The sequence below is a fragment of the Ursus americanus genome, chromosome 7 (assembly GCF_024610735.1).
Source record: "Ursus americanus isolate L20-20 chromosome 7, mUrsAme1.1.p, whole genome shotgun sequence".
Classification (NCBI taxonomy): Eukaryota; Metazoa; Chordata; class Mammalia; order Carnivora; family Ursidae; genus Ursus; species Ursus americanus.
Window position 1 is genome coordinate 48,610,186 of NC_142133.1, and position 13,143 is coordinate 48,623,328.

A 13,143-nucleotide genomic window follows, 5' to 3' on the forward strand; every position below is an offset into this window, starting at 1 on the left:
CTTTTTTGAGGTTACTATTTTCTCTTTAAACTTTTTATTTAAGTATAGCATACACACAGAAAAGTATACATAACTGTAGAGCTAAATGAATTTTCACAAAGTAAGCACACCCATATAACCGGGAACCAGATCAAGAAACAAAGTATTACAAAGGTCCCTTTATGTCCACCTTAATTCATCATGCCCCCAAGGGTAACCAATATCCTGACTTCAAGATCATAGGTTAATTTTGCAGGTTCTAGTTTTCACACTGGTTTAAAAAAAAAAAAATCTATTCACCTTGACTGCTAATATAAAGCCAAATGAAAGACAATAAAAGTGTTTTTATGATAAATCTTCAAATGCAAGTAATATTTAAAGCAATCGCATTATTTCAAAGTCAGACTTTGTCTAATGTACCCCCCTTTTTTTGGTATCACCAGTGTAGTAAACCCTACTTTATGCCAGGTACTGGCCTAAACACTTTACATACATTTGCAAATTTAAATGTCATAATTCTATGAGATTCAGAGAATTTTAATAGGGATAGATGGTAGGGCTGACTCCAAAAACCCATGATCTTTTTCTGATACCATGTTGTAGAGTTAGTTAACTAATAAACTACCACAAATGAAAAATAATAGGAAATATCATGAAAGAGCTTAAAGATAATTTCATAAGATAAATAAGAATGTATAAAATGAGCAAATAATAAAGCAAAATAAAATGAGCAAAGCACGAAACAGGAATAAACAAGGCTTGTGGGACACTAACTGCATTCACAAAGTTTCTAAAGATGACACTGCAATTTTTGTTCTACTATACAGTTTAATTCTACCTGTTATAAGCCTCACATTATTTTTACTTAACACAGTAAATAATGTTTAAAGGAAACTTTAAAAAGAAAAAATATTATATTTACTTACATACCTAATATTTCCAGCATGCTTCATGCCTCTGGGTAGATCCCAGTTTGTATCTGGTGTAATTTTCCTTCAGCTTACAACTTCCTTTAACATTTCTTGTACTGGACATATGGGTTGTTCTACCTTTGGGTTACTGTGAATAATGTTGTTATGAACATGAGTGTACCTGAGTTTCCCGGCAGCAAATTCTCTCGGCTTTTTGTTTAAAAATCTTTATTTCACCTTCACCTTTGAATGCTATTTTCATTGGATATAGAATTTTAGGATAATGTCAAGTTCTTTTCTTTCATCATATTAAAGATGCTTTGGTTTACACTGCTTCTGAAAGAAATTTTTCATCCTCATCCTCATCATTTTCTGTATTGAACGTGTCTTTTTTTCCTGACTGTTCTCTCTCTTCATTGTTAACTTTCAGTAATTTGAATATGACATGCCTTGGTATGGTTTTGTTTGTGTTGTCCTCTTTTTTTGTTTTTAAAGATTTTATTTACTTATTCGACAGAGATAGAGACAGCCAGCGAGAGAGGGAACACAAGCAGGGGGAGTGGGAGAGGAAGAAGCAGGCTCCCAGCAGAGGAGCCTGATGTGGGGCTCGATCCCACAACGCCGGGATCACGCCCTGAGCCAAAGGCAGACGCTTAACCGCTGTGCCACCCAGGCGCCCCTGTGTTGTCCTCTTTTAAGCTCACGGAGTTCCTTGGGTCTGTGGGTTTAGTTTTCATCAGCTACTATTTCATGTGATCTTTTCCAGACTCCTCCCCTTCTGAGACTCAGATGACACGAGACCACTTGATATTGTTCCACAGGTCACTGATGCTGTGTTCATATCCATTTTTTTCCCCTCTGTATTACAGTTTAGATAGTTGCACTACTCAATTTCACTGATCCTATTTTTTATACTGCCTTATTTGCTTGTTAAGCTCAGTGTTCACTTTATTTGGTTTATTTCATTTTATTTCTAAATTCTATAAGTTTCATTTTATTCTTTTCTACATCTTCTATTTATCTCATTATGTTCATGTTTTCCTCTAACTTCTTCAACATATTGATAATAGCTGTTTAAATCCTGTCTGCTTATTAATAATCATCTGTTTTTTCTGGGTCTATTTATATTGCCTAATTTTTCTCCTGATTTTGGGTCATAATATCTTGCTTCTTTCTAGTTCTTTTCATTGGATGTCGGACACTCTGAATGTTTCATTTTTGAGTGTCTGAATTTTGGGGTTTTGTTTTTTTTTTACTTTCAATGTATTTTTTTATTAAGTTCGATTAGCCAATATAGTATTTATCATTAATTTCTGACATGATGTTCAATGATTCATTAGTTGTGTATAACACCCAGTGCTCATCAGATCACGTGCCCTCCCTAATACCCATCACCCAGTTACCCCATCCTCCCACCACCCTCCCTTCTGCAAACCTCAATTTGTTTCCCAGAGCTCAGAGTCTCTCATGGTTTGTCTCCCTCTCCGATTTCTTCCCATTCAGGTTTCCCTCCCTTCCCTCCCTCCTATTGTCCTCTGCCCTATTACTTATAGTCCATGTATTAGTGAAACCATATGATAACTGTCTTTCTATGCTTAACTTATTTCACTTAGCATAATACTCTCCAGCTCCATCCATGTCGATGCAAATGGTAGGTATTCAACCTTTCTGATGGCTGAGTAATATTCCATTGTATATATGAATCACATCTTCTTCACCCATTCATCTGTTGAAGGACATCTTGGCTCCTCCCACAGGTTGGCTATTGTGGACTTTGCTGCTATGAACACTGGGGTGCACGTGCTTCTTCTTTTCACTATGTCTGTATCTTTGGGGTAAATACCCAGTACTGCAATTGCTGGGTCACAGGGTAGCTCTATTTTTAACTTTTTGAGGAACCGCCATACTATTTTCCAGAGTGGCTCTACCAGCTTGCATTCCCACCAACAGTGTAAGAGGGCTCCCTTTTCCCCACATACTTGCCAACATTTGTTGTTTCCTGTCTTGTTAATTTTGGCCATTCTTACTGGTATAAGGTGGTATCTCATTGTGGTTTTGATCTGCACTTCCCCAATGGCAAGTGATGTGGAGCATTTTTCATGTGTCTGTTAGCGATTTGTATGTCTTCTTTGGAGAAGTATCTGTTCATGCCTTCCGCCCAATTCTTGACTGTATTATTTGTTTTTGGGGTGTTGAGTTTGAGTAGTTCTTTATAGGTCTTGGGTATCGGCCCTTTATCTGTAATGTCATTTGCAAATATCTTCTCCCATTCCATAGACTGCCTTTTAGTTTTGTTGTTTCCTTTGCTGTGCAGAAGCTTTTTATCTTGATGAAGTCCCAAGAGTTCATTTTTGCTTTTGTTTCCCTTGCCTTTAGAGACGGGTCTTGCAAGAAGTTGCTGTGGCCGAGGTTGAAGAAGTTACTGCCTGTGTTCTCCTCTAGGATTTTGATGGATTCCTGTCTCACATTGAGGTCTTTCATCCATCTTAAGTTTATCTTTGTGTATGGTGTAAGAGAATGGTCCAGTTTCATTCTTCTGCATGTGGCTATAAAATTTTCCCAGCACCATTTATTGAAGAGACTGTCTTTTTCCATTGGATAGTCTTTCTTCCTTTATCGAAGATTAGTCGACCACAGAGTCGAGGGTCCATTTCTGGGCTGTTCTGTTCCACTGATCTATGTGTCTGTTTTGTGCCAGTACCATGCTGTCTTGATGATCACAACTTTGTAATACAGCTTGAAGTCAGGCACTGTGATGCCTCCAGCTTTAGTTTTCTTTTTCAACATTCCCTTGGTGATTCAGGGTCTTTTCTTGGGTCTTCCTTTAAAGAGTGTTCAGCTTTATTTTGACAGGCAGCTAATCTGTCGGCAGATCAGCTTTCAAGAACTGTTTTTAAGCTTTGTTGGTGAGGGCTTATGGTAACCTTTAATCTAGGCCTACCTTAGCCTTAATAGTAAAGGCATGATCTTTCTGGGTTCTCTACTGAATGTCCAAAATGTTCAACAATGTCTCTTTCCTGTGTCTGATCAGAACTCTACCATCCCTCAATTCTTTGTTAGCTCTAAGAATTGTTTAGCTTATAGTGCACTGGTATTTGTTCTGTCCCCAGTAATTATTCTTTGCCTAACCTCTTGAAATCTCATTCTAAGTCTGCACAGCTTAGTATTCAGCTAAAGACTCAATGATACACTGTGTAGACATTTAGGGCTCTTTCTCTGAGTACTACCCTTCTCTCTGATATTATGCCCCACAAATTCCAGAGACTATAGCCTCCCTGAATCCTGATCTCTGTCTCCTCAACCCCAAGACCACCTTGCTCTGCTTAGAACCTTCTTCCATGTGCTATGATCCAGAAAGTTTCTCCAGGGTGGAAAATCAGGACCATATTAAGACTCTTTCCCTCTTCCTAGTAATCAAAATCCTTCAGTGTCAGTTGTCCAAGGTTTGAAAACCAATGTTTCACAGATTTTGTCCAGTTTTTTATTTATGATGGGAGTGAAAGTGCAAGTTCAAAAACATTATTCCATCATGGCTGGGAACAGAATTGCCCTCTCCAATTCCTTTCTTAAGGGAGTGATACTGAAATATCCTTATGGTATTAATTTTTCTCCAATCATGAAAGTGTTAAAAATCATAAAAGTTTTAAACATTACAATATCTCTGTGCAAGTCACCTTAATTTTAAGTTTGTACTTCCTAATAATCAACTTTATCTAGAAGTATATTTTCTTCACTTTATAGCCATGCTAAGATAAACAATTAGTCACGAAAATGGGATTGTATTCCTTACTTATGCACACCTTATTTAATCTGAATTCCATAAAACATTTCTTTATAAGTAGAAGAGATTTCTTTAGTTCTTTTTTTTTTTTTTTTTACAATGGCTTACGACACAACTGATTCTTTTACAATTCTGGTGGTCAGAAGTCTAAAATCAAGCTGTTGGAAGGGCTGTGTTTTGGAAGTCTTCAGGGAGGAATCAATTTCTTGCCTATTCTAGCTTCTAGAGGACAACTGCATTCCTTGGCTCATGGCCTCTTCCTCCACTTTTAAAGAACATTTCCCTAACATCTGGTTCCATGGTCACATCTCCTCTTCTCTCACTTTTTCTCAACATATTATTTCCTTCTTGTAAAGATCCTTGTGATTACATGGGTCCACCCAGACAATCTAGCATAATCTTCCCACCTGAAGAGCCCTAATTTAATCACATCTGCAAAGTCCCCTTTGCCACATAACGTAACATATTCACAGATTCTTGAGATTAGAATGTGGACATCTTTGGAAGGCCATTATTTTGCCTATCACAATACATGAACACCTGACTTGTTTCCAACACTAACCTGATCTCTAGGAAATCAGAGATAAATGAACACGGTCTCTTCCCCTTGCAGAGCTGAATTGCAGGCCAGAGGAAAGATATAGTTTTTATAAAACGTAAAGGTTTTTCTTATAATGATTAAAAAGCAAAATAATTAGGACAACTATAAATAATCTAAGAATAAACTATGTCTTACAATGGGTAGATGCAGTTTATTTTTATGAACTAATACAAAATTACCAAAAGGGTAAGGAATAGGAGACATAAAATTATAATTTACCTCTTATTTGCCTGTCAACAACTCTCATTTCCTTTCTTATCTTCAATGACCATTCATTGACCTGGGAAAAATTTTAGAAAATAATTATAAGAAAAGCCAACACTCCTAATTCACCAAATTTTAAAGAATTTTGTATTAATTCTACATTTATTCCAGACAAAAAAATAAATAAATCTATTTGCAAACAAAAGCTTTAGGGCCAAATTCTTTTTTTTTTTTTTTCATCTTTTTATTCACAGTACAGAAGTCCCAGTCTATTTAAAGATTCTTATCTGAAAGCAGGCAGTCAGAAGTACTTTATACAAGACCTCAGAGTTCAGGACCCTATAGGTATATAAACATTTTTCAAGAGGTGCATGGGCATAGTAAAAAGCTATGTTTAAAAGTTGAAAATCTTTTGAAACCTATTTCAAAACCTGTTCTGCCTATGTTAACAGTTCACCTTTTCCTTCCCCTTTTTAACAATAATGCTTTTTCACTTTACAGAAGACAGAAATTCCTCTGACCTGTCTATTACCATGATATAGTTCCCTCAGAGGCAAAAACTTCTAAAGCACTAAACATAGGGCCAAATGGAAATACCAGTGTAGCTGTTGAGAAAGCACTGAACTACTCTAATGACTATCAAATTCTTACAAATAAGTGTTTTCTAATTCTTCAGTTTCAAAAGAAACTGAAGGAAAATCTGAGTTGTGAACTGATAATCATTAAAACTAAATTTACATTAAATAACTATACGCTCTTTGCCATATGACACAGAATTTCAAAGAACTGAGTGACGATGACAGAACTTCCATTACCATCTATTTACTAATATTAACAATGTTTCTCAGTACTGGAGTCTAATAAAACATAAAACAGAGCTTTCTTCCACTTGTGGCAGCTTGTGATGAGGATGTCTTGCCTGGGCCCACAGCCATGCGGTCCACAGACTCCCTGCAGCTGGTGCAGGTCTTTGGAGGCAGGAAGATGGTCATAGCTGTGGCACACTGCAAATGGGGCAACAGCCTCATTAGGTGAATGGGTGATCCCTGGAGATGATCCAACCATGCACGCTGCAGTACAAGCTACTGAAACCTGTTCTGCTTCTGGGCAAACGGTGATTAGCTGGCATGGACCCCTCAGTCTGTACGAAGGGTGGTGGTCATAAGGCACATATTCAATCCACCTCCAAGCCATGGAAGCCTGTTACCAGAAACAGGTGGTTAGGCTTCCAAGATTAAAGACATCTTCATCTGGTATGACTAGATGCTGCTGGTAGTTGACCCCCATCACTGCAAATCCAAAAAATTTGCCTGTGATTACTACCAGAAATCCAACCAATAAGCCCACCACAAGCATCAGGATTCACCTTTATAATAAACAATGACTGCGGGGTTTAAAATTAAAAATAACAGAACAGGAACAGAATTGATGCTGAACCTTGTAGCATTCATCCATGGGCCCATGAACTAAACAGCATTAAAAAATCTATACAACTGGGATGCCAGGGTAGGTCAGTAGGTTAAGTGCCTGCCTTAGGCTCAGGTCATGATTCCAGGATCCTGGGATCCAGTCCCACACCCGGTTCCTTGCTCAGTGAGGAGCCTGTTTCTCCCTCTGCCTGCCACTCCCCCTGCTTGTGCGTGTGCGTGCACTCTCTGACAAATAAAATATTTTTTAAAAATCTATACCATTAAGAGAAAGTATACCTCCAATAAATTTCACTTTTTAATGATTTCATTAAAATCATTATTTAACAAAATCTAAGAAAAATTTACTTTGCAACAGCTGTAGTAACTCCAACCAGAAGAAATATTAAGGTACTTAAAATCATATGGATATATTTTTTAAAATTTTAACATTAGGTTTATACATTTTTAAAGGTAAAATGCACATAACATAAAAATAGCCATTTCAAAATATACAATTCAATGGCATTTAATGCCTACACAATGCTGTGCAATCATCAACTCTCTCTAGTCTCAAAACCTTATTAACATGTCAGAAGAACACACTATACTCTTTAAATAATCTCTAAGTCCCCCTTCCCTGGCAACCATTAATTTGCTTTATCTCTTTTGATATGCTTATTTTTACTATTTCATATAAAAGGGATCATACAATATATGGTCCTTTGTGTCTGGCTTCTTTCATTTAGTACAGTGTTTTGGGGGTTCATCCATGTTGTAGCATGTATCGATACTTCAGTCCTTTTCGTGGCTGAATAACATTCATTGTATGTACACAACACAACTTGTTCATTCATACATCCTTTAATGGACCTCTGGATTGTTTCCATCTTTTAGTTACTGTGAATAGTACTGCTATGAACATTTGTATACAAGTATTTATTTGAATTCCTATTTTCGGTTCTTAGGAATATGTACCCAGTAAGAGTAGAATTGCTGGGTCATGTGGTAATTCTATGTTTATCTTTTCAAGGAGCTCCAAAACTATTTTACAAAGAAGTTTCACCATTTTACATTCCTTCCAGGAATGTTCAAGGATTCTTTTTCTCCACGTCCTTGCCAATACTTGTTATCCTCCAATTTTTTATTAATAGTCAATCTGTTGGACCAACTGAAGCAGTATTTCATTATGGCTTTGATTTGCATTTATTTAAAGACCAATGCAGTTAAATATCTTTTCATGTCCCTTTTGGCCACTGGAACACATTTTTTGGAGAAATGTCTATTCATGTCTATCCATTTTTAATTGTCTTTTTGTTGCTGGCTGTATGAGTTCTTTATACATTCTGACAGCAGAACCTTATCAGATACATCATTTACAAATAAATTCTCCCATTCTCTATCTTTTCACTTTCTTGATCATGTCCTTTGATGCACAAAAGCTTTAATTTTGATGATTTTCAATTTGCCTGTTTTTTTTCTTTTGGTGGTTGTGCTTCTGGTGTCATAGTTAAGAATCCATTGCCAGATAGGAGGTCATGAAGATTTACCCCTATGTTTTTACCTAAGAGTTTTATGGTTTAATAAGAGTTTTACTTTAATTTCTGTATATGGAATGATGTAGGGATCCAGCTTCATTCCTCTACATGTGAATATCCACTTATCCCAGCACTATTTGTTGAAAAGACTATCCTTCCACTATTAAATGAATCTTAGCACCCTCACAGAGAATCAACTGGCCATACATGTATGGCTTTACTTCTGAACACAATTCTATTCCACTGGTCTATGTATCTATCCTTATGCCAATACCACACTGTTAACGTTACCATAGCTTCACAGTAACTTTTGAAATTAGGAATTTTGAGTCCTCCAAATGTGTTTTTTCTTTTTCAGGACTGTTTGGTTATTCAGGGCCAGCTGTATTCCATATGAATTTGAGGGTTAACTATTTCTTTTGGAATTTTGACAGGCATTGTACTGAATCTGCAGACTGCTTTGGGTGGTACTGCCATCATAAGAGCATTAAGTTTCACAAGCCATGAATTTGAAATTTCCGCCAACAATATTTTGTAATTTTCAGTGTACAAGTGATGCACTTCCTTGGTTAAATTCTTTCCTCAGTCTTTTGTTCTTCTAGATACCTTCGTAAATGATTTTTTTCCCTCTATTTCCTTTTTCGATTTTTCATTGCAGGTGTAAAAAAACACAACTAATTGTTTTATGCTTGTCTTAAAAACCTGTCAATTTGCTGAATTCACTTATAAGTATTTTGTACATGAGGATTCTTTGGAGTTTTCTATATACGGAATCATGACATCTGCAAAGAGATAGTTTTACTTCTTCCTTTTCAATATGGATACCTTTTATATCTTTTTCTTGCCCGAGTGCTCTGGCTAGAACTTCTAGTACAATGCTGAACAGTAGTGGCAAAAGCAGGTATCTTTGTCTTGTTCCTGATCTTAGAAAAAAAAGCTTTAGTCTTTCACAATTTACTATAAAATTAGCTGTAGTTTTTCATAAATGCCCTTTATCATGTTAAGAAAGTTCCCTTCTATTCCTAGTTTGCTGAGTGTATTTATCACAAAAGGTACGTACGGTATTTTGTTCCACGTATAATAGGATGATTGTTAAATTATTTCAAGCATAAAAGTGCTACATTAGGAGAAATCCATATGGTGAAAATGGAATGGAAGTAAATGGCATTTCTCCTTTCAAGAAAGAGAATGATCAAAAATGTTTCACTATAAATAAGAATGTGTGCATGTATGTTTTAAATGAATATTGATGGGAATCAAATTGCTGTGATACTTTTAAAACAGTGATGTAACAATTTTACAATATTTACAATATGCCAAAAATTACATCCTGTGCAACTCTACGTAAAATTACGATAAAAAAATATTAAATGTTGATTTATGACTGTCCAAAAGGGTACACAAGTAGTCAAAATTATTTCAGGAGATATATGAAGACATTTGAAGACACTGTTATAATCTAACCAGAACTTTCAGAACCAGCAGGAAAGAAAATCCAAGACTCATACAATTCAAATGTTTACTGAGCATCTGCTCAATGTGCTAGTGATGAAGCAGGACACAGAGACTCCACCTTATGAACTTACATTCTAATGAAACAAAGTAAGTAAATAAGCAAGTAATACTCTGTCACAAAACGAGTGCTAGGGAGAAAATGAAGCAAGGAAAATAGGATGAGGGCAGTGGAGGGGGAGGTTTGTTATTTCATATAGGGTAATAGAAGAAAGCTCAATTGCTAAGGTGACTTTTGAGCAGACTTCGAAAAGTTTGCAAGGGAACCCTGTGACTATCCACTATGGTGGGGGGGGAGGGGACTATAACATTTTAATCAGAGTGAAAACAAACACCACTAAGGGACCTAAGTAAAATAGTGTCCTTACCTACAGACCAAAGGATGGGGTACAAAAACAATCTGGTTCAATAATTTTTGTTTGAACTAGCAACACTGATGGGGAAAGTTATTTGATTCAGGTTTATAGAAAAAATACTGGGATGCCTGGGTGACTCAGTCAGTTAAGCATCTGACTCTTGATTCCAGCTCAGGTCATGATCTCAGGGTTGTGAGATCCAACTCCACACTGAGCATGGAGCCTGTTTAATATTCTCTCTACCCCTCTCTTTCTACCTCTCCCCTTCACCCCACCCACATGCACTCTAAAAGAAAGCAAAAAAGGAAAAAATATTTATCACCTATTATAGCAGTGAGTTTTATAAGGTAGCAAGTTACTCCTAATACTGTTTATTATAAAGCTAAACATAAATTTTAGATTTTTATTCTCATGGGTCAAAGTACTGATTAGCTCCTATTATTTCTAATGCTTTCAACTGCTAATCCCCGAGGACAGCCAATCAGCTGGAAGCAATGCACCCATGGGGACTACAAACCTGTAGCAGTTACTAGAATTCCAGGAACCACATGTTAATAAGTTTCACAATTCAAATTCAAACCTTAAAACAAGGCAGAATGAACCAGTGCAGTAATTTTTAAACTTGTTTTTAGTAACAGAATCTTTCAAATAAATCTAACGTGGAACTCCACAAATACAAGAAGTATTATGACAGTATACACTTACGTAGGATCAGATTGAAAATTTTTACTACTATAAAGTAAATGAAAATAGCTTATCTGTCTTGAAGAAAGATAAAATTTTAAATGAGTTGTTAAAGTGTTATACTAACCTTAGTATCCAATTTATTTCCATATTTTGTTTACATGTCCAGTATTGAGAAAATTGTAGTTCAAAAAGATAAATAACTATAACAATAAATAGATAGCTTCTTAACAGTTTGTCTTTCAACTTAAGGTTATCCCTTGCTTAAATAAATCCAGATGCTCAAAATAAAAGTCATTAAAAACTGGTATTTTCAGGGTGCCTAAGTGGTACAGTCGGTTAAGCATGTGACTCTTGGTTTCAGCTCAGGTTGTGACATCAGGGTCATGAGATCGAGCCCCATGTCAGGCTCTATGCTCAATGCAGTCTTCTCGCGTTTCTCTCTCTTTTTCCCTCTGCCCCTCCCCCCATGTGTGCACGCTTTCTCTCTAAAAATAAATCTTAAAAAAAAAAAAAACTGTTTCTAAGTTTCTCATTACAGTGCTTAACTGCTCATAATCCTTAAGGGGCGAGTACTCAATCTAACAGATGGCAACGGTGAAATGACTTTTGTAAAAATGCATTGCTGCATTGTTCACAGTAGCAAAAGACTAGAAATAACCTAACGTATATCAAAAGAACACTAAACATATTAGAGAATTTCCATAAACTGACATTATGCTCTAACTAAAAAGAAAAAAACAATGCAATGAAGACTACCCATGGAATTAATTCTCAAAATATAAATGAAAATTGCAATGTAAAGGACATTTACAGTATGACATATGTTAGAGAAAGAGGGAGAGGAGAAAGGAGAGAAGGAAGGAACGGGGAAGGGGAGAAAAAGATGTGGAAAAAGGGAAAGAGAGATATTTATATGTTCATATATTATAGAATAACAACAGGAGAATCCATAGTAACTAGGCTGCTTTCAAGGACAGAAAATGAATAATTTGTGAACAAGAGTGAAAGGAGATTTAGTTTTTAGTATACCTAAGGATAGACTTTGCTGCCTTTTGAATTTTATGTGCCAATACAACCTATTTCAAGAAATATTCTTTAAAAATAACACGTAAGATAAAAAAGAATAAGAAAAAATATCAGGTTCTGGATTGGAAGAATACTGCTAAAATGTCCATACTACCCAAAGCAATCTACAAATTCAATGCAATCCCCACTAAATACCAACATCATTTTCACAGAACAAGAACAACTAATACTAAAGCTTGTATGCAAGCACAAAAGACCCTGAACAGCCAAAGCAAACTTGAGAAAGAAGAAGAAAGCTCAAGGTATCATAATCCCGGATTTTAAAAATATACCACAAAGCTAGAGTAACAAAACAATATGGCACTGGTAGAAAAACAGACACACAGAACAGTGGAACAGAAGTGAGAGGTCAAAAATAAACCTGAGATATATGGTCAATTAATCTATGACAAAGGAGGCAAGAATATACAATGGAGAAAAGACAATCTCTTCGATAAATGGTGCTGGGACTACTTCTTTACACGACACACAAAAATAAACCCAAAGTGGATTAAAGACCTAAATGTGAGACCTGAAACCATAAAACTCCTAAGAGAAAATTTTAGGCAGTAATCTCTTGGACATCGACTACAGCAACATTTTTCTCAGGCAAGGGAAACAAAAGCAAAAATAAATAATTAGGATGATATTGAACTAGAAAGCTTTTGTACAATGAAGGAAATCATCAATAAGACGGAAAGGCAACCAACTGAGGAGAAAATACTTGCAAATGATACATCCAATAAGGGCTAATATTTAAAATATATAAGGAACTCCTATAACTCAACACCAGAAACACAAATAATCTGATTAACAAATGGGAAGAAGACTTAAATAGAATTTTTCCAAAGATATACAGATGGCCGAAAGATGCTCAACATAGCTAATCATTAGAGAAATGCAAATCGAAACCACGAGTTATCACCTCACACTAGTCAGAATGGGTTAACATCAAAATGACAAGAAACAAGCATTGGTGAGGATGTGGAGAAAAGGAAGTCCTCATGCATTGTGGTGGGAATGTAAACTGGTGCAACTGCAATGGAAAACGGTATGGAGGTTCCTCAAAAAATTAAAAATAGAACTACCACATGATCCAGCAA

At 36.0% G+C, this 13,143-nt stretch overlaps 1 protein-coding gene and 1 pseudogene across 3 annotated transcripts in view; one reads left to right on the forward strand and one right to left on the reverse strand.

Annotated features, from left to right (window-relative positions):
* Positions 1-13,143, reverse strand: part of RNF103 (ring finger protein 103) — an 88,577-nt gene that overhangs the window by 25,885 nt on the left and 49,549 nt on the right. For 2 of the 3 annotated variants that reach the window (XM_045808874.2, XM_045808873.2), the window contains one exon: positions 5,492-5,552. The exons of the other annotated variant lie outside the window; for it this stretch is intronic. In XM_045808874.2, coding sequence (XP_045664830.1) covers positions 5,492-5,552 — 61 coding nt within the window. The remainder of the gene's footprint in view (positions 1-5,491; positions 5,553-13,143) is intronic. 3 annotated transcript variants of the gene reach the window in all.
* On the forward strand, positions 6,410-6,843 carry LOC123799612 (small ribosomal subunit protein uS9 pseudogene; annotated as a pseudogene).